General features: G+C 41.4%; 2 protein-coding genes and 1 long non-coding RNA gene across 5 annotated transcripts in view; 1 reads left to right on the top strand and 2 right to left on the bottom strand.

Moving 5' to 3' along the window:
- ttll12 (tubulin tyrosine ligase-like family, member 12) overlaps positions 1–2,160 on the bottom strand; it is a 31,721-nt gene extending 29,561 nt beyond the window's left edge. The window contains exons 1-3 of one of the 2 annotated variants that reach the window (XM_038738882.1): positions 1,930–2,160; positions 1,182–1,333; positions 733–931 (exon numbers count right to left, since the gene is read on the bottom strand). In XM_038738882.1, the coding sequence (XP_038594810.1) occupies positions 733–931; positions 1,182–1,333; positions 1,930–2,145 (567 nt within the window). In that variant the 5' untranslated portion in view covers positions 2,146–2,160. Of the gene's footprint in view, positions 1–732; positions 932–1,181; positions 1,334–1,445; positions 1,468–1,929 lie in introns of those variants that run through there. The other variant, XM_038738883.1, reaches the window with a different exon arrangement.
- A 1,499-nt stretch (positions 2,161–3,659) lies between these two features.
- LOC119918050 (sorting nexin-4-like) lies at positions 3,660–19,996 on the bottom strand. Its single transcript, XM_038738565.1, has 14 exons — positions 19,850–19,996; positions 19,233–19,357; positions 18,917–19,055; positions 12,563–12,712; positions 12,422–12,469; positions 12,289–12,344; positions 10,277–10,349; positions 10,012–10,073; positions 8,169–8,234; positions 7,900–7,989; positions 6,301–6,400; positions 6,040–6,185; positions 5,838–5,952; positions 3,660–5,740 (listed from the first exon to the last, which is right to left on the bottom strand). Exons 1-14 carry the CDS (start codon positions 19,979–19,981, stop codon positions 5,693–5,695), a joined length of 1,350 nt encoding a protein of 449 aa, XP_038594493.1. The 5' UTR covers positions 19,982–19,996; the 3' UTR covers positions 3,660–5,692.
- On the top strand, positions 19,883–20,963 carry LOC119918051. Of its 2 annotated transcripts, none has more exons than XR_005447383.1 (2): positions 19,883–19,965; positions 20,821–20,963. It is a non-coding gene; the product is annotated as an uncharacterized LOC119918051 (long non-coding RNA). The 2 variants fall into 2 exon arrangements; XR_005447384.1 differs by lacking the exon at positions 19,883–19,965 and adding an exon at positions 20,640–20,733.
- Positions 20,964–21,043: the final 80 nt, after the last annotated feature.

The raw sequence follows: 21,043 nt of genomic DNA on the forward strand, positions 1-21,043 counted from the left end.
CATCTATTGGGCCTTCAGGTGCACTGGGCATGCGCATGCAGGTGTAAACATGAAGCAGATGGTCTATTCCGTAGTTACAGAAGATTTGGTGAAAGAATAAAGAAATACAGATTTTTTTTGCATGCACCAATAACAAGCTGAGACTGTTACTGAATGTAACACGGGAGCGTGGCGGTGGAAAACAGACTGGGGGTTGTTGCAAAGTAAACGGCGACATGCACAGTTGACTACAAGTGTAGGCACATAGGCCTCACTGTTATTTGCACGGTACAGAAGATTTTAATAAAAATACCAACTCAAAAACTCAGTCAGTTGCATTGTGATTCTGCTTTGCGTGACTTATAAGACCCAATCAGAGAGCCGAGTATGAGCGGCTGCGTCATCGTTTCTAAAGTCCTCCCTTTTTACAGTCTTCACTAAAACGCCCGCCTGAGTTTCAAAACGGGTTCAACGGCGTTTCCAAACTTCTCCGTTTTAGGTCTTCGTTTTCGCTGTTGCAGTCTGGACGGGATGTGCAAACGTAGCAAAAGGTCTCAGTTTTAATTGGAAAAACGCAGTAGTGTGGATGGTGCCTTTGACCCCTCAAAGTGTCTACAACTCAACATTCACCCATTCACACACTGCTGGCAGAGGCTGCCGCCTGCTCGTCACAAAGAGAAACTAATGACACTCACAGTATCATCAAGGACATTTCAACATGCAGACTTGGGGGGGGTGGGGTCATCAACGTACCCCCTGGGAGAGGTGATAAGTCTGGTTGTACTTCCACATGCGCTCCATCACCAGCTCCACTGTGTCGGGGTCAGGGGCCTCGCCGTGGAAGTCCAACCCCATGAGGGCAGCCATTCTATGCAACAGGCCGGGGATCTGCTCCAGCTGCTGACGGGCATGATCCACACGGTACGTCCAGGCGTGATCCACCAGGAAGACACTGCAGGCAGAACAGTAGGAAGATGGACATTCAGGTAAAGGCTCATTTTAAGGTCCTATCATTAAAGTCCACAAGTGACATTCTCTAATAATGTGACATTATCTAATAATGTCACTTTAGAAAAAAAAATCTGACAATTATGAAAACGAATGATGTAATAACATTTCATAATAATTTGTTGTGTTTTTAATATTGATCATTCCAGAACGGCTCCTCTGTCATGGGGCTCTTGGGCCTGTGGCGCCATCACCTGGTCGGCTCTGAGGCTTGCAGCCCACTCTCCCGGGTCACAACTACTTTACAGCTGATCTCTGCTCCATGGCTGTCCTTCTTCTCACAGTTCTCCTCCTCATCTTCTTGTTGGAACTGCATGATTCCGAAAGCTTCGCCAGCATCATAAATCTATAACATATAAAAAGAACACGAGCACATGTTCTCATCCTGTCACCAGATTTCATTAGAGAATTTGTCATTTTAAAGTTTGCTCGATGGCCATATAACACACGCCACTGACGCTGCTTTAATATATTGTTAGTTCCAGTCTTCAACCTGGCGTATATCAAACGGCCCAAGAAGCAGCCCCTGTTCCAAATGTCTGAACACACACACACACACACACACACACACACAGGGTAAAGCTTTTAGCCGCTCTATCGGGTGCGCGCATTACAAAACCATGATGGACAAATTAAACCATCAGACTTTTTACTGAGTTTGGCACAACTCCCTGCCTCGTGGCGTAGCTGAGTTCACATGCAATATTCGCAGATGCTCGCCGAGCCGTCACACAAGCTCAGGATGTGCATCTCAGCAAAGGGAAAGTAACGTCAGTCCTATTTTAATCCTAGACTGTATAAAAGATCTTAATCCACAGCAGCGGCTGTGCAGCAGGACACAAGACCGACGGGAAGCTGTTTCTGTTGCTCTACAGCTACTGACACACTGGATCACAACGCGTGTGCCCCGCTGCTCTGAAGTTCACTAAGCGGAACACGGACCTCGTTTGCGATTTTGTGGTGCAGGCTCCTCCAGTAGATTTGGGGGATTCCTGAGGACTGCAGGGCCCCGGCGTGTAGGGCCACAAAGGCTGTAAACCCATCGTCCTCGACTCCATTCATAATGACAGGGTTTGTTATTATGCTACTATTAGAGTTCACGTTATCACTCACGTGGAGGTGACTTGAGCAAACCCGGAAGGAGTACGGGTAGTGCATTGTGGGAGAGTTTTAAAGGGCTCCATCTGCTTTCATCTACTGTAACTGTACCTCTTTTTTGCATGCAAGAACATTTAACCCTGTAACGCCAAGTGCATCATATATGATCATGATACATGAGTTTTAGAGAGCTCTACATCATCAGTGTGATATTCCCCCACCAAAAACCTGATGTATACAATCAGATACATGCAATGCACGGATAATCCACCAGGGGGCCCAAAATCGCCCACCACAGGTCCTTCAGTTGAGACAGCCAAAATGGAGGTTGTCAATCGGTGACCTACAGGTGGTTTTGCAAATTTGCTAATTTTGAAGGAGTTAAGGTGAGAAAAACTTCAAATTGTTTTGGATACTTCAATATAAATATTTACTGGTTTAAAGCAATGCATAGTTACTTAATATTTCACAACTTATTTTATAATAAAATTGTGTTGAAAATGCGTGTATCAAATTAGATCCAGCAGGTATATAAGGTCATTTATGTATACATGTGTAACTCAGTTTTATTGCATATCATTCATTATGTATTCTATTAAGCTACATCAACTTTTTGAATTATTCAAGTAAACTAATTAAAGGCATCATTTGGTATATTTAGAGCAGAAACTGAGAAATTTTTGTAGCCTATATTTTATTTTCCAAGACTCACTTCATAATAATTGTTTTTGGGCATTGATTTTAAATAAAAAAAATTACCAATTCAGAGGAGAAATACGCAGTAATTTGTGTTTGGTTTGTGTTTTTTAAATGACAAAAAAGTACAGCATTGAAGATATCCTGAATATGGGTGGCAATTCAAGTGATATGGAGCACTTAGGGGAAGATGATGATGCTGCTGAGGCTTAAAATATGTTGTGTTCTGTATATTTGTTATTGTTTTTTAAAAAGATGTGGGCAAAACAATGCAATAAAGTCTGAATGTATCAAATATGATACAAAACAAAACTCATTGTTTTTTTCTTTGGCATTAGGTATAAGAACCACTCCATATTGAATTTTCCTTGTGGAAGTTTGATGGTTCAAGCTTTTCAGGGTTAAACCTGCATTAATCCACATTTCTGAGTGTCAGAGAATTGCCTCTCTGCATCTTTTGGTCCTGCAGAGACCCTAACTGGGCTGACAGAGCCTAGCAGCTCCTGGAGCGTTACATCACTACTGGTGCAAAATAACAAAGTGTATATCCTCAAGTAATTTACTTCAGTAGGAGGTTTGCAGTTCTTTACCTGAGTATTTTCAACTAATTTAAACTTCTGCTCCATCTCAGACATAGAAGTCTACTTATTAACGTTACCTTGTAGATTAACATTTTCTATGCTCCACACACTGCAACAAACTTCATCTGGCGAAAGTCTGTCATCTGCCAGTGAGGTCATTTCAGCCTGTTTATTAGAAGTCAACTGGTCTATGGATCTATAGAATAAGGTTGCATGTTTCTTAATTCAAAAGCAGTAACACATTTCTTAAACAATAGTTTGCATTCAAAGTAAACAAGACAGATAAAATACAAAAAGTGATGTGTCACATATTTATTCAAATAAATAGAATTGAGCATTTAAATTTGAATTATAAATATGGACAAATGGAATTATGAAAACCTCAAACACACTCCCAAAGCTTAATGCTGGCAAGCAGGAAATGGTACAGTTTAAATAAGACATGTAGTAAAAGGCCTACGTATGTCTGCTTAATGTGCCAATTTGTTGTATTAAAGCAGCAGCGGTTTAATAAACATTCTCCACCACTAACATGTAGTTCAAATTTAGAGTGTCTCTAACAGCCAAGACACCATACACACATTAGCTTGCTTGGCTGAATTCGTAACCAAAGTAGTAGACTGTTAATCCAGTTTTTAATTAAATTTAAATAAAAAAAACATACATATGTCCCCATATATGCATACATACATTTATAACAGACCATCAGAACATAAAATAAAATCAATCCATTTCAGTTTTAAGACATTTCAGTGTAAAACATCTTCTATCGCTCGGTCTCAACAGAAATGCAACTCTCAGGGGTGGGGGGTACCCAGCCCAGACCAGACCCCCACTACTAGTTACTTCAGTTCCTGCACGAAAACAAGCATGTTGAAATGAAACTTCCCATTCTTCCTTTAACACTAATTAAACATGTTACATCAAGTCATGGACGTTTGCTTCTTTTGGTGCTTGTTCCCAATGTGGATTACTGATGAAGACCAGATCCTCTTAATAATGGATTAGTGATGGTCATTAACTGGCACACTGTCACTTAACTTGTACTGGCGTCCTCCCTGAGCCCTGGCCGGGTTATCAGACCTGCAGGGTTCAGGTCATTATTAAACGGGGCCATGGTCACTTTACTTCCTTTGTCACCGTTGAGTCCTGGCATGGTTTGTTTGTGCTCAGAAGAAAGTGAAGACAGGATGTTTGAGTCCTCAGAGCTTGTTTAGGACTGAGAGGCCATGAGCAGGCTGTTTAGGAGAGGGCATCAGCTCACCATCATCATATTTCCCAAAGGATTTCAGTCAGTAAATTGACTTTTACTTCAAAGAAACACTCAAAAATCATATGAATCTAATGTCTCGCATAAAAGCCACCCAGGCAAATGCTGTACCAAGGAGCATGTTACCATAGTAACAATCAGGGATACCTGCTGACCAGCGGCACCAAATGACAAAAAAGAAGAAAATATGGCTCATAAGTTGTGTTTTTTGGACAATGTTGTGGAGCAAGAAACGAGACAGGTAAGAGTTTTAAAGAGCACAGTAACCGGTGAGGACAGATCAGCTACAAACAAAAGACAAAGTGAAAGCAGTGGTCTCACACAGCAGTTTAAAAAAGTCATTCGTATCTAGTCAAGAACTAAAGCTTTGTGCAGTGGCTGAATTTAGCCATCCATCTGAAGTCTGAATATTAGTTTGATCTAAGACAGGTTTATCTTTGTGAAACCATTTTCTGTATACCTGTTGCCGTGGTTACAAACTGATCTTGTAAAATCATGTAACGGAAGATTGCATCCTTAAAAGCAGATTATAGTTAATCTAGTGTTTGAAATTATGCTAAAATCAGACATCTAAAATCCTGTCTGCTCTGCTGTCTTACAGTCAACAAACAGCACCAGTTGTGGATCAATGCAGCAGTGAAATAACAGACTTTTAGTCCCATGTATCAAAAATCCTGGATCCTAGACTTGATAGTGTCTTTCCCTGCCTGGTTAATGCCCATGTCTTTCAAACTCTATACGCACCAGTCTCAGTCAAGTTACTAATCACATGACTAGTTAAATGACTGACAGGTAAAACAGGTGAAGTGGTTCTTTAAGGTTGCAGAAAATAGTCTTGGTTAAATGTTTAAAAAGTCAAGTCTCTGGTGTCCATGTGCTTGAGAGATCCAACACTCCGCTAAAGCTCAACAGTTCACTCATGAAAATGAGTTGCATATGCACACATTTTGTGTAAATACTTGAAATTACATTATCTTTATACACAATGACTCTGCCATCATTACCCAGCATCCACAGCTGAGCATCAGAGAGTGGAAGTCTTTTGAGTATGGCTTCAACTTCACATCTTCAGGAAACATTCTTTGGCATTGCTCCACACTTGTATTCCCTGCAGTGGGGAGAGGAAATAAAAACCTTTGATCACGAACATGAACATTACAACATTACAGCTGTCCTGTCCCCTTCACATAGCTGATGTGCTGTACCTTTTTGCACATGCTGATCTGCATGACAGCATAGTTGATGAGCGCCTCCCGCAGATCTTTGTCTTTCTGCTCCTTAAAGCGCTGCATGTCCACCCACGCCCTCTCGACGTGTTCTCTGCAGTAATACATTTAAATCAGCACAGGACAAGTCAGAAACCCTTCACACTCATTCTGCCAGCATCACACAGAGTCCAGGACTCACTCGCATTCCACCGTTTTCTCCTTGACAGTCTCTTCACCCTCTGCTATCAGCTCCTCCAGCAGCTTCAGTCTGGCCTCCCTCTGCTCAGGTGCCTCCTGGCCAAAAAGCTTGTTGGTCATGCCTTTGAAGGAGAAGGTCCGCACAATCTGAGAAAGACACACACACAGAGTCCTCCTCCTCAAAGGCCTTACATTGGTTGTCATTACAAAATCAGCAGTCACTGCTCAACAATACCAGACAAAGTGTATAAGTCCAGTATACCCCTGTGGCCAGTTCTTCACGCTGCTGCTTCTTAGAGATGAGGTCCTGCGAGGCCATCTCAAGCTCAAACTGGGTGAGCTCATGTTTCCTGCAGACTGCCCTGCCAAAGCAAAGCGCACAACATAACATCATTATCTGCTCTTATGCTCTAATACGAGCCTCTGACATAGCAGAGGAGAGAGAGCAAGAAGAACCACATCAAGGGACCCCAGATGTGATACATTAAGACCAGACATCATAGTTCATTGCTCTGTGAGTCAGACGTGTACTGTACACCGACTTCATTTATGATCCAGTTGGAAATAGTCTTTGCCAACATTTCTCTTGTTGCACCTCCATGTGGTTCGTCCTCTGACAAGAACTTTCCCACTGATCCAACACCCCAGCTTTCTGAGCCACAGCCGGCTCATTTCAGATGTCTGGACCTCTGGTTTCATGCTGGTAAATGCTGCTGGAATAATCAGGCAGCATCAGGAGCTGTGCTGGATGTCCCCATCGCCAGCCAATACTACTACTGATCTCATGACCTTCTCCACATTCTAACAGAACGTTGCTCTGTAAAATCTGCAAGGTTTCAGTTAACTGAGATCAAAAATATCAATCTACAGCTCCTGACAGTTAGTCTCATTAGTATTTCATTGCATTGATTCATTTAGCTGACGCTTTTATCCAAAGCGACTTACAATTGCTTTATCTGTCAGAGGTCGCACGCCTCTGGAGCAACGAGGGATTAAGTGTCTTGCTCAGGGACACATTGGTGGATGTGGCACAGTGGGGAATTGAACCCTGGTCTCGCAAAAAAAGGCATGCGTCTTATCCACTGTCCCATCACTACCCCTTCCTAAGTGGCTTATTGAACAATTTTCCCCATTTCTGATATGTTTATAAACAACAACAACACAGATTATAGCTGTTACATGTCTGAGCCATGATAGCTGCAGGAAATGAATTATGTTATTTAGCGGGGCTGCATTCAAAATGAAAGCAAGTGGAAACACAACAGAGCAGAAAAACTTAAATTCATTCGAGGCACTAGTTGACTTGCTTTATCATTTCAGGCCCTGTCCAATATTCAGTAAATATCCACGTGACCTGAGTGTAAGCTTAACATGATTTGCAAATGTAAGCAGCACTTTAATGTTTAATGTTTAAAACTCTCAGTAATGTGTGATGTTTCAGTATTACTGTATATCTAAGCATCACAAGCTTATCAAACTTTATCGTAGTTTAGAGATGTCTTGAGCCTATTCTAAGGACTTCCCTTATTTTGATCATATAGTAACATGTTCATGTGCAACACAATAGTGACTTGATGATATTTTTCAGCCTGTTGCAAGTCTTTCTAGATAAAGGGGTTGAGTGAGCTCATTTTTCAAGACACCTCTGAGGACCACCACACCCACAGTGTGCGGTGGCAGTGTGGGCCAGTGCAAGTGGGAGAACATGAACTTTGGGCCCCAGGATTGCAGCGATGCAGAAATGCAAATGGAATCCCGGAATTTGATAATACAAATGAAATCAACTGTAAAAACGCAGAATCTGCCAAAATGTGGATGCAATTTGAAATTTGGATTTGGATGTTGGAAACCTGGGTCTTACCTCAGAGCTTCAGCATAGGAGAGATATTCTTTTATTTGGTCTGCATAATGTTCCTCTTCTTCTAAGATATCATCTATTGAGGCAGCATATCTACAGGTGTGTGACAAAAAACAACCTCTGTCTTAACAAGTAACACAGCTGGTAGTAAGTAACAATCCTGCAGTATGTTGGACATAAATCATATCTGTTGAGGAATTGCATGAAACTTTATAAAAATAACATTTAAATGGGATTATAACATGGCAGCGAGCCCAGACTTTAATACTCACGCATCCATATGATGACCTGCACTTTGCAGTCCATCTCCCATCTCTTTCTCTATGGCGCTCCACTCACTGCAGTACACACAGTTTCAAATTAGCAAGGATTTGGAAAAAGGAACAAGGAACATTTGAAAAAAGACGCTTCAGCTACTTAAAGGAACCACACTCCCTTGACAAAAAAAACCCATTCTGACTCACATATATATATTAACCATTTCATGTGATATTCTACTTCAGAACAATGTAAGAACAACTATTACTGAGACCACTTAAAAAAATTGCAGTTGACCATTTAATGTCCAGGAATTCACTTAACAGCATACTAACCATACACGGTCCAGCTGCTAGGTTTCTGTCTAGTGATTCTTTTTTAATGGATTAATGTAACCATTTTCTGTTGATTACTCACTCATTACTTTTACTTTAAAATTCTGAACGACATTAAAAGAGTCTACAGTTGTGTAGATAGAAATGGCTCATTCTAAGGTAATAAAAACATAATTGTTTATTATGTAAGGTCTTTATACACCACTGAAAACATCACTAGATCCTCAGAAATATTACACACTGAAACTTTAAGTCATTTTACAACAGGAAATATAAAAAAAGCCGAATGTTAGATTATGCATATATGAAGGAATTTAGGGGTTCTATGACACAGGTTTCCCCAGATGATGTTAGCGTCAATTGTTGAGCTAAAGTAATCCAAAGGTGACAGCCAGGGACTCTCTCTGCCTGCTTGGTCGATTGACTAATGCAACTGTTTTGATACTGATGCACTGCTATGCTTTTGTTAGGTAACCCAAGGTCAGGGTTATCTTTATTTTGTTTCTTTACAGACAGACTGAGTGGCTCTATGTAGAAAGTGTTGCATGTGGCTCAAATGACACACAAAGGCTACGTTCAGACTGCAGGCCAATGTGACCCAAATCCTGTGACTCAGATGTGATCTTGGAATTCACTTGGAATCTGATCTTTTCCAGTTCGGAATTGGGCCACTTCCATTCGTGGTCCAAATCCGTCACTGCAGAGCAGCTGTTCTGCTGCAGACGGAGCCACGCTGCACGAAAAAGCTCCACAAAAAGCCTTTATTAAACATGTGGCTCTCTTCCTATCATCTTCTCACAAATTCCCTTTCTTACACCTGAAATCCACCGGACCGGAGCTCTCTTCTGACTTAAGTGCATGCAACATGTCCGAGCGGGCAGCCGACAGAGCCGACAGAGTGGGGAGAGAGAAGGGGGGGGGGGGAGTTGTGGGGCAGTTGCGTTGTCCAGCACCAGAAACCGTAAAGAAAAGGTAGTTCTGAAAACTTCAGGAGAAATGTGACCCGTGAGAGGACAATAAAGAACGGGAGTCTCCCGCGAGCTAACCAGAGCTATGTTGCTCCTTGTTTACTTCTGTAGCCTGTGTGACACCAACATGTGTGACCTCATCAGATCAGATTCTGTGACCCAAATGGAAAGTTAAGCACCAGAGGCTAATAGGGCACCACTTGTTGGGTCGCCGTCTAAAACACTCCCTAACTGCAGCTTGTTCTCCGAGGGAATCGCCCCAGGCCTACCATCTAATCTTGTTCAAAGGTAGCAGCAAATCTGCTTCTGTGTCTTTTAGTGACACACCGTTTGCCCTGTTCAAGTTTTTAGTTTTCCTTATCCTAACTGAGTCTATGACAGAGGCTGCTGGATTCTGTACAGAGGGTAAAGCTGATACAGTGAACTAGTCATCTGTGATTTTGGACTAAAGTGGATATGACCTGACAGTGGGACACTGGGACTGTACACATTCATCAACAGTTCAGGGCCTTTTTTAGTCACACACAGACATTGCTATAAGCTTGTTGTCAAACCTGAAGACTCTCCCATAGTTTCCATGGACCTTGTAAACACCGTAGAGTCGATCTGCAACCCTCTAGAAGAGACGCAGGAAATAAACGAAACTAAGTGTTAACCCAGTTTCTTTTACAGATTAATATCATTAGATTTTCAGGTTTATCAAATTTCTCAACACTATTTTATACAAATGACTGAATACTGTTACTGTAGCTGTCCTCAAGTAGCCAAACATCACTTATTGCAGGTTTAAAGATTTTAAGCAAACATAAATTCACTTACTGCTCGTGCTCGGAGCAGCTGCGATGTGTAAGACTGCAGCTCATCGCTGTAGTGTTTCATTTCCATGAAGCGTCTGAGGGAGAGAAAGTAAAGACACAAGTACAGAAGACAAATTTCTTTTAGCAGCCACACCACCACGTACCCTGTTTCTGCTGAATGACTGATGCTAAGCAGGTTGGGGCTTGACTAACACTTAGATGGGAGACCACTTAGGAAAACTAAACTGCTGTCCTGACTCACTGTGGTCATTGAAGATCCCAAGGCACAAACTCAATTTCACTCTATAACCTGTTGTATTGTGACAAAATAAATCTACTGACCTACAAAGAGCAGAGGGTCCTGGGGCCGTATTACAGAGACTTCCTAACCTGCAGATCCTATCGTAACTGCTTGGTAAAAGGCCATTACAGATTAACAGTTCCTACGTCAATGTTTCTTTCCTAACTTTGGATAACAAAAGTATTACAGAAGCATCCTAACTTCGTAAAATCTTAAATGAACTCTCCTAATTTTAGGAGAACTGTTAAGCTGTTTAACTTTACTCTTCCACAGGTAGTGTTTGCTATCTCATTTAAACCACATGGCGGCTCTTTAATTGCTTTTACAAAATCAACAAAATGTCAACAGGCGGAAGTTATTCATTGATTCTAGTGATGTGTTTGATGACAAAACACTTGTAGATGTAATGCTAAATAATGTGTCATTATATAACATAATGTAAAGGCTTGATGTGACAAAAGTATCCTAATGCAAGTCTTTAAAGGAAGAAATTCAAGAAATGCAAGGAATACATTATTTATTAATTATTATTTTTATCTTCATTATTAACTTTCCCGAGAAGAGTACGGGTTTCTGCCGGGGTCAGTGAGGGAGCACAGGAGGAGCCACCACTGCTTTTCCTCTGCTCTTTGGACACAACAGCTGCCTTTCTCTTCGTATCACTTGTAAATGGGCTCATTTTCTTTTTAACAGCATCAACTCTCTGGATCTTGCTGGATTCTGGATATGCGGCGGTGACTGTGTCCACTATTTTAGCCCACTCTCTATCTTTAATATCCCGAGTTAAGCGTTATGTGAATTTGGATTTCTCGACGGAGGTTGCCAACACCTCTAAGTCAGCTGACGTGGAGTTCAAGGATACTTGTTTCTGCTCCACTTTTCAGGGTATGTTTCATTAAAAAATCCACCAAAAAACAGCGATTAAACGCCGTTTACCTTGTGACATGAGAAAATGGCATCGGTTGCTATGTAACAGACATAAAAGTTGATAACTGAAGTTGGATTGAGTATTTAGGATTTCCTAACCTGAGATAAGACAGGATGAAGTAAGATAAGATAGGATTCCTAAAGTTAGATAGGATTTGCTTCTGTAATACAAATTGAGAAAAATCCTATCTTAGACTGTTCCTGTCTTAACTTAACACTTAAGATAGGAACTTTCTGTATTACGGCCACTGGTTTCCTGGCTGTCTCCATCTGGCCATCTAATCATCCCCTAGTGTAACTGGCTCCATGTTTCCGTACCTCAACACGTTCGGACGCATATGGCTGCCGTGCATCACCCACTGTTTTCTTTTTTGTAAAACTTTTTTTCCCTCTGATGGATCTAGAGCTGCAGCAATTAGTCAATTATTATGTTATATTTTATTATTGATTTATTCTTTAAGTAATTTTTCAATGAAAAATGCCAAACTTTTGCTGGTTCCAGGTTCTCAAATGTGAGAATTCACAGATTTTTGGGGTTTTAGGCTTTTGGCCTAGATGGATCTACACGTAGGGTGGAGCACCTTTTACAAACTGAAAAAACATTATGCCATCATTCTGTATAAACAAAATGGATAATACTAATAAAGAGAATAAAATGCTTCTACTTGCAAAGACTTGAGCTAACAGCTTATGTAAATGTACAGCCAACTTTAAAATATTACTCTTAATAACTTTGGATTAATTACTCTGATAATATTTATACAATTGAGCACCTCTTACAATGTGCTTAGGAAACACTAACTTACTTATCTGGATTTCTCACCCTGAAGGTGGCACTGAGCGCTCTCAGCCTGGAATCTGCCTGCAACAGAAGAAACAGGAGGCGGTCAAGCTTGGAAAAGAAAAGTGCCTGTAAAATTAAAGAGATAGAAGCTATACCTTTGCCTGAAATCCTGTCTCATATACCACTTCCTTCCAGCCATGTTCCTGCCACACAGCAGTGAGAAACGTTATTCAGTCAGCCACTGATCTACAGAGAATGTCCTGAACTGCTGGGCTGACCAAGAGCTGAGCACGTACCTCGGTGAGAAAGTGGTAGAGGATCTTGTCATTTGAGAGGACTGGATGTGATGCCACACGAAGCAGAAAGTTCTCCAGCCCGACCCTGCGGCGCTCCACAAAGTCTGGGTCCATGTTGTCTGCCGACAGCTTGTGCCACACAAACTCTGCCTGCAGAACAAAGAGAGTGCCTGTACTCAGCGTTCACCTGAGAAGACATTCCTGCATCCACATCTTTTACATCTTGCTTGTTTTTCTTTTATGTTTTGGTGCATCAGTTTTACTACACAGTTGAACCGTTCTCTCCTTGCTCTGCACTACATGCCACTGAGATGAATAAAGCTCTAACCTGACCTGGTGTTGGCTTTGCTTATTTGTAGCTAAGTTGATCTCTTTTTTAACCTTTAACCTTTATTAAAGAGTGTGTTTTGGCACTAATCAATCTCTTTTGTGCACATTTCACTCTCCTTGCTCTATTTTTTAAATAAAAACATTTAAAATGATTCTTTCAGTCAGGTGTGTCTTGGGGTGGTCCATCCACCCTGCAGTCTTTACTAGCTGTTGTCTGAGTCTAAGGGTGCGGTCCACACATGACTTACGTGAATGACTAATCACTGAACAGATCTCTGCCTCACTGCCACTAACAACTGTCTCCACCTGCTGGCATGTAAAGCCGTCTGCTCCCAGCGCTGTTCCAAAGACTTCTATTCCTGTCATCATCACGCATAGACCAGTAAACCGAAATGTGCACATCCCACACAGAAATATTAGTAATCTCTTAAGGATTAGGACAACTGCACCAACTCCAGCACCCAGAACAAACTCATTTAAAATGGCTCTCTTCAATGTGAGATCTCTGTCAAGTAAGACTTTTATCTTAAATGATTTTATCTTGTCTGCAAATCTAGATTTTATGTTTTTAACTGAATCCTGGTTGCAAATGAATGACTATAGCCAGCTAGCTGAACTGTGTCCGTCTCAGTATGATTGTTTTAGTCAACCGAGGGTCAGTGGTCGTGGTGGTGGGCTAGTGAGCGTGTATAGGAAAAAATTTAAATGTCATCAAGTACGCTGTGATGAATTTAACTCCTTTGAAGTTCTCACTCTTAAAGTTGGAGGGCTGCAACCTATCATATTTGTTATAATTTATCGCCCCCCAAAACCGCCTGGAGGATTTTTATCAGAACTTCCTGAATTTTTATCTACTCTGGTTTTAAATTATGACAGAATTGTTCTTTGTGGCGATTTTAATATTCATGTTGATGACCCCACCAATGTTAATGCAACTGACTTTTTAAATATGGCCACTTCTTTTAACTTCAAACAACATGTCAAAGGGCAAACACATAACCGTGGTCATACACTGGACTTGGTTTTTACCCTGGGTGTCAGCATTTCCTCTGTGGAATTAGTGGATATGACCCTATCTGACCACAGATATTTGAAAATAACAGCCTGTTACTCATGCTGCCTCACCATGCTCTGTGTGTTCTCGCATCTTTAATGAACAAAGTGTTTCAAAGTTTTGTACCTTCTTTCACAGCCAAAGCCAACACCTGTCTGATTCCAACACCAACAATCTGGTCGATCACTTCAATCATATCTGCTTGTCGTCACTAAATATTACTGCTCCTCTAAAGGTTAGGCCTACGTCTAAAGCTAGTAAGCAACCCTGGATAAATGACAGCATTCGCAGCCTAAAAAGGGAATGCAGGAAAGCAGAGCGCAGATGGAAAAAATCCAGTCTCCAAGTCCATTACCTCAGTCTGAAGGATTTATTAATTAACTACAATAACATGGTTAAGGATGCGAGAACACACTATTTTTCTGAACTCAGGTTTCTGTTTAAGACTGTGGATCAGCTGGTAAACCCAACCCCTCCTTGTGCCTCAGCTGGAAGTAATGATGACTGTGAATTGTTTTTCTCTTATTTTACCAATAAGGTGGTGTCAATCAGAGCCTCTATTACCCCCGCGGCCTCTTACTCAGAGGTTCCTCACCAGCAACAAGAGAGTTTTAACCAGTTTTATCCCATCGACTTGTCTGAGCTTTTAAAAACAGTATCACAAATGAGAGTGTCCTCCAGCCCACCTGATGTAATACCTACAAAGTTTTTACTGAAAGTAATAGATTCTGTTGGGCCCCATTTGATCTCTGTTTTCAACAGCTCCTTATCTACTGGTTGTGTCCCTGATTATTTTAAAACGGCTTGCGTGAACCCACTTTTAAAGAAACCTGGTTTAGATCCCTCCCTCCCAAATAATTTTAGACCAATTTCAAAACTGCCTTTTATTGCAAAGATTCTAGAAAGAATTGTGTCCAAACAGCCGCTCACTGTACTGGAAAATAACAAAATATTTGAAAAGTTTCAGTCTGGTTTTAGGAAGTACCACAGCACTGAGACTGAGACTGCTTAAAGTCACCAATGACCTTTTAATGTCTGCTGATGAAGGCATGTGCTCAGTCCTGTACTCCTGGACCTTAGCGCTGCTTTTGACACCATTGATCACAACATCATGTTAGACAGACTGAGGCACTGGGATGGGATCTCTGGTACTGCCCTAGAATGGTTTTCATCCTACCTGTCAAATAGGAAGTTTTGCGTGTCTGTAAACAACTATGTCTCTTCGTTCTGTCCAGTTAAATATGGTGTGCCTCAGGGGTCGGTCTTAGGACCCATTTTGTTTTCCTTGTATCTGCTTCCCCTTGGACATATTATCCATAAACATGGCATTTCTTATCATATTTATGCTGATGACACACAAATATACTTGCCCGTCAGATCCACAGATCCTGGAATGCTGAGTTCACTTAACAACTGCCTTTGTGAAGTTAAAAAATGGATGTCAAATAATTTCCTCCAGCTGAACTCAGACAAAACAGAAATCCTGGTCATCGGGTCCCAGCAGATGGCAAATCAAATACTGCCATCTGCTGGTTCCCTAGTAAATCACATTAAGCCTGTGGCAAAGAACCTTGGTGTTTGGTTTGATAGTAATTTAAATTTCGAGCAGCACACCACAAAGCTTGTTCAATCATGTTTTTATCAACTTAGAAATATAACAAAAATTCGATCTATGTTAACTTTTAAGGACACCGAGACCATTTTACACGCCTTCATCTCATCACGCCTGGATTATTGCAACAGCCTTTTCACCTGTTTAACCCAAAAATCTATTGATCGACTCCAGACTGTCCAGAACTCAGGAGGAAATCAGGTCAGCTGAGTCAGTGAACTCTTTAAGTCCCTTCTTAAAACATACTTTTATAAGAGAGCCTTTCCCGATCTTATTTGACTTTATTTTATCCCTTTTATTTTATTGTATTTTACTAATTTTATATTTATCTTAAACGTGTATTTTAGTCTTTTCAATGTTTTCATGCTTTTATCTTGTATTGTTTTTGTATTATTGTCTCTTGGGTATAATTGTCTTTACACTTGTTAAAGCACTTTGTAACTTGTTTTTGAAAAATGCTCTACAAATAAAGATTATTATTATTATTATTACTCACACTAGGCGATTCGTACCGTGCCCAAGCAAGTTTAAGTAATTTGCTAGGTTCCTTACATGCTTGCTAATAACTAAGTGGGTCTCCGACATTGACAGTTGGGTTGGACAGATTTGTGCAGCGGTGTTTATGAGAGAGAGAGAGAGAGAGAGAGAGAGAGAGACACAAGGTGCTGCACAAATACGCAGCACTCTGCAATCAACTGCGATTTTAAACAGGCCTAGTAAAAAAATCACATGTCAATATGTACATTGATACTGTGGCGGGCCGCCACAAATAAATGACTTTATGGGAAACACTGACTGAGTGATGACGTAAATGTGCTCTGGCTCAGATCATTAGGCACAGTGTGAGCGCAGGCCAGCGAGGGAGGGGGGAGGGGGGACAACCGTGCTCGGCATGGTACAAGGCAACCAGGCCTAGTGTGAGTACACCCTAAGATGTTAAAATAACCTGTTATAGTCTCTCTTCTCTTTTAAGTTATTGCATTGTTTTAGACATCGGTGAAAACATGCATTCGCTTGGTAAAAGTGCATCAAGTTGCTGATAAAAGAAAAGTCTTGTCGTTTTTGTTGGAATTTAATACAGAGGCAGCCTACTAGGGAAAACGCTGAACACTGGATACTGCTGATGTTTTATTTTGACCACATTTATGTGCGATACAGCCTTCTTCACCTTGGTACAAATCATTTTAGTACCTCAGAAGCAAGCATTAATGTTGCATTATTAAACAATCAAATAATTTTAGATGGAGAAACACTTTTTGAATACATTACTTTATCTTTTTGAAGGTTTTTTGGGCAGCCTATATTGGACGGTGTACAATAGCGTACAGGGAGCTGACAACAAATGAGGAGAGAGAGGGGGGCAAAGACACAAGCCAGATTCGAACTGCTGATGTTGTAAAGAGTCAGTATCTTCAAGCTGTAGACACCCAGGACAGCCCTAACTTTTCTTTCTTAAAAGTGAAGGTATTTGTAGCTTAATGGGTGTATATGCGTGTTGTCTTGCCATCACATTAACTGTTTATTGGTCCTACGCTGTCTCTACTCTCTTTCTTCCTGGTTAAGAAGTTAGGTTTAAGCCTGTTTGGTCACAGAGAAAGACAGGTCCACATAGGGGACACTGCCGGACATTGACACTCATGAGTCTTATTAGTGTTGAACGAAGGTGACTTCTTGACTTCTGTGAAGTGCTGAAAAATGAATCAGGGGTCCTATGGGAGCCAAGCTGCCTCAAAACACTTTTGGTTCCATTAGGTCGGCCTACACCACAGTTCTAGGACAAGTTATTTAAAGTCAATGTATATGTGCAGCAGAGCGAGAGGTTCATCTGATGCAGGTTATATTAGAGACAGGCCTTTATTTCTAGTTCCCTGTCAGATAAGTAGATTTGCTCATAAATGGGAGCGGTTAGCTCACTTGGTTAAGGCCCAAAGAGTCCTTACTGCAGCAGCCCGTATTCGAATCTAGCCTGTGGCCCTTTGCTGCGTGTCGCCCCCTATTTCTGTCCCTCTTTCCTCTCTATCCACAAAAAAATTCCACAATATTCAACAAGTATGTTTGCTCATATTTTAGTGTGAAGCCTCCTTCTTTTCTGATATGTAACATTTCTGATACTGCTTTGTAATGTTAACACAAACTCAACACTTCCTCTGTCCCTTTCAAATAACAAAATAAAAACCATTTAGCACTTCAGTAGACAGTATCCCAAAATTCAGGTACATTCACAGTTCCCATACGCTGCTTCAAATGTAGCTTTTACTATGTTGTGGTACTTGTGTTACTACAAAATACAGCTTGACATTACACACACACACACACACACACACACACACACACAGTGAAACAGGACTAACACTTTAGATGACAATCCAGAACAACAAAGTGTTGAAAAGAGCATGATTATGTTCTTGAATTTTTCAATTAATGCGATGGAAAGCTGTTGAAAATGTCTGTTTGTGAACGCTGCTCTGTGCGCCTCTACGTGTGACGCCTATACAGCAGCTTGTTTGAAAACGTGTTTGTTTACACCACACAAGTTTAAACTTTTTGTAATTATCTAGGGCTGACCCCGAATTGTCGAAGATTTGATGATTTGATTTAGGAACCTGATTCGACTCCTAATCTCACAGTCGAATCTTCACATATGGCTATTTTGGCTGTATGGGTGTGCTCAACGGGTTTCTCTCAATAAGTTAATATACCGCCTGATATAAGTATCAACATATAATGCTGTAACATTAGAAAAGAAAGAAGCTTTTAATAAATCTTTTAAAGTATGTGAATAAATTCAAAATTTTAACCCTACACCTTAAGGTCGGGGGCGTCAGTGTGCATGTGTGTGTGACAGAAGAGGGAGAGACTGAGCACAGCGTACACTGTGTTGACTTTTGCCGACCGAGCAGGCACAGTTCTTATTGTTTATAAAATATGCATTCACTTCATATTTGTAATTTTGTCAAATCATCTCATTATTAGAACTAAAATACATTGCTTATAAAAAGTGTTTGCTTTAGCCAGTTAAATGGTGTGGTGCACACGCACGATTTTGCACATGATTGGGATGATAACACCTCCGCCTTATTCTGAGTAATTAGTGTGCACATTGTGTAACAAGAACCAGGAGCATGCCCCCAGCCATTATTTGAGAGTTTTTATACTAGACTCAGTCTACACTAGTGGCATAAAATGAACAAAAAGACATTAAATCATTATTTGAATATATTATTTGCATGACAATTACTTGTCCTCTAAAGAGTCATTATGGTGACAGTCCTACTTGTCCTGTCATGCTATATTAGATATGTGTTGTAGGATATAAAGCAAGGGTGTGCAAAGCAAAGGAAAGCCACACTGAACTCACCCGCTTTTCAGGCAGAGGGGGGACCACGGTGTAAGGATAGGTAACTATTAGGTAGTTCCGCAGCAGTTCAAATTCACTGTATCTCCTCCACAGAGAGTCCGGTGCTGGGTTACGACCTTCAGCGACTGCATCCATTGGCCTTAAACCACAAGACAATTTTGTTAAGTGGTTTTGGATAGTGACAAAAGACAGAAGTGATTTCATGCAACACAGAGCTAAAACAAGAGGAAGCAGAGATACGTTAAATACATCTGAAAAGTAACATCTCTGCCCGCAGCACTTCCTTTCAGATGACTCAGGTCAGTGCTGTTCTCACCGTGTCTCGATGAGGTACACGCTGAACGTCTCCTGCATGTTCACCGCATTTTTGCCGCTCCTTTTCTCAGCCTCAGCAACACAGATCTCCATTCTGCGCAGGAGAGAGGAGCCCTCCTCCACCATCTGAACCATCACAGGACACGGTGTCATTAACATCCTCTGCAAACAGCTCTGTGTCAGCCCGTAGTCAGACACTGGGCCAGTGTTCCCACCCGTCTGCTCATGCGCGGCCCCAGTGTGTGTCTTGTTAGCAGGGCTTCTAACATTATGCTGCTGTATATATGAACTATGAAGCGTTATTTATTCATATATTAAGCGAACTGAGGTTAACGACAGCAGACTGGGCGAGACATTCATCTCTCCACTGTCCAGTGTGGCTGGCAAACAGCAAAGATATTACCCGAATTATGCCTAATGAACGTGTAAAAACTTACATTTAACTAGCTTGTCTAACGTTACAACATAATGTAACATTAGGTTGGTTAAGCTAGCTCCGCCCTGAGCTTTAAACTCTTAGCCAATGTTAAATACACTGTAGCGTTAACGCAGCCGTTACCCGCTGCGGTGTCGTTGATAAGAGCAATGTTTCAACAGGAGGAGAAGCTGCTGTTTTACCGCGTTGGTGAAGCTGCTGCTCCCGTCTACAGCTGTGTGCTCTGAGTCCTCGTCAGCGGCCACAGACTCTTCCCTCCCATCCTCCGCCATCCTCGTCTTTCCTCCTGATGTTGCTGGTAAGCCAGGGCGCATGCGCAAAGCGTCACAATCAATGGAGGAAAACTAAAATGACAACAAAAGCAGTTTTGCGCCATTAAGGCTGTTTTCTTGTTTGGCTAATTTAATCATAAAAAGTTTTAGACCATTTGTTCTTCCACTGTCACGGGCTGTGTAGCCACTGCATGACCGTTTGCATAGCAGGTTGTCATCATAACATGAAGACCTGCGGACTACATGGAGTGCAAATGACTTAGCCCAGGACATCATACGAGGCATATTTCTTGACGATATGACACATACATGCACGCACAGATTATAGATTTTAGAAAGCAATGTGAACAGCAATGTGAACACCATACATTTCAGTTTGGATCAACGCCCGTGAAGTACACAGCTTCTTAGAAATATATTGATTTCGACTATAATACAAATAAGAGCTTTACAGGAGGAAAGGTTCCAGGGGTCATACTATGAAAACTTGTCCTGGCCTTGGTTTTTTGACCTTTCAACACTGTAGGATTCTGTCACGACTCCCCAAAACCGGGAGTGACAGTTCTGTGTGTTTCAGTGGATTTTTGTTTCTTCTGCTTTTTGAGCGAGTGAGGATGTCTGTGTTTTCGGGCTTGGGCTGTTTGTTTTGGTGTCTCTCTGTTCTCCCTCTCTTTCCTGGGGCTGAGTCTTGTGACTGGGCTCATTGTGGCTGGCATTCTCCGCACCTGCTCCCGATCAGCTCTCATTAAAGAAGTCTGGCAGTCTTTCCAGTCTCCGTCGGATTGTTAAGTCATGTTAGTGAGAAAAGACGCCAAGGCCAATCTGTTGACGCTAGGTTCTGTGTGTATTTCTTGTGTGACGAATTCCCCTGTCCTCTGCAGGTTTGGAGCTCTGCTGACCTGTTCTGTCGCCAGATCTGACTGACTTAAGCAACGCAGAGAAGCAGCCGCTGTTTGCCTGAGACAGCTGTCACTACAGTCTGCCCTCTGCTTTAGCCCATTCCAGTAAACTGTTCTAAACTGTCGGTTGTGTTCTATATGCTTTTGGGTTCAAACCTGACAAATTCAATGGTTGGCTTAATTTTATGCCATCCAGAGTTGATCC

The sequence above is a fragment of the Micropterus salmoides genome, unplaced genomic scaffold, assembly GCF_014851395.1.
Source record: "Micropterus salmoides isolate LMB-PRFRI ecotype aquatic unplaced genomic scaffold, ASM1485139v1 Ms_hic_scaffold_23, whole genome shotgun sequence".
NCBI classification, from domain to species: domain Eukaryota; kingdom Metazoa; phylum Chordata; class Actinopteri; order Centrarchiformes; family Centrarchidae; genus Micropterus; species Micropterus salmoides.

Coding starts and splice junctions, on each gene's coding strand:
- LOC119918050 (XM_038738565.1), bottom strand. CDS start 19,981: ATGCGCCCTGGCTTACCAGCAACATCAGGAGGAAAGACGAGGATGGCG. Junction 8,235..10,011: donor AACTATGGGAGAGTCTTCAG/GTTTGACAACAA, acceptor TGTGTACTGCAG/TGAGTGGAGCGCCATAGAGA. Junction 5,953..6,039: donor GAGAAAACGGTGGAATGCGA/GTGAGTCCTGGA, acceptor GTATTACTGCAG/AGAACACGTCGAGAGGGCGT.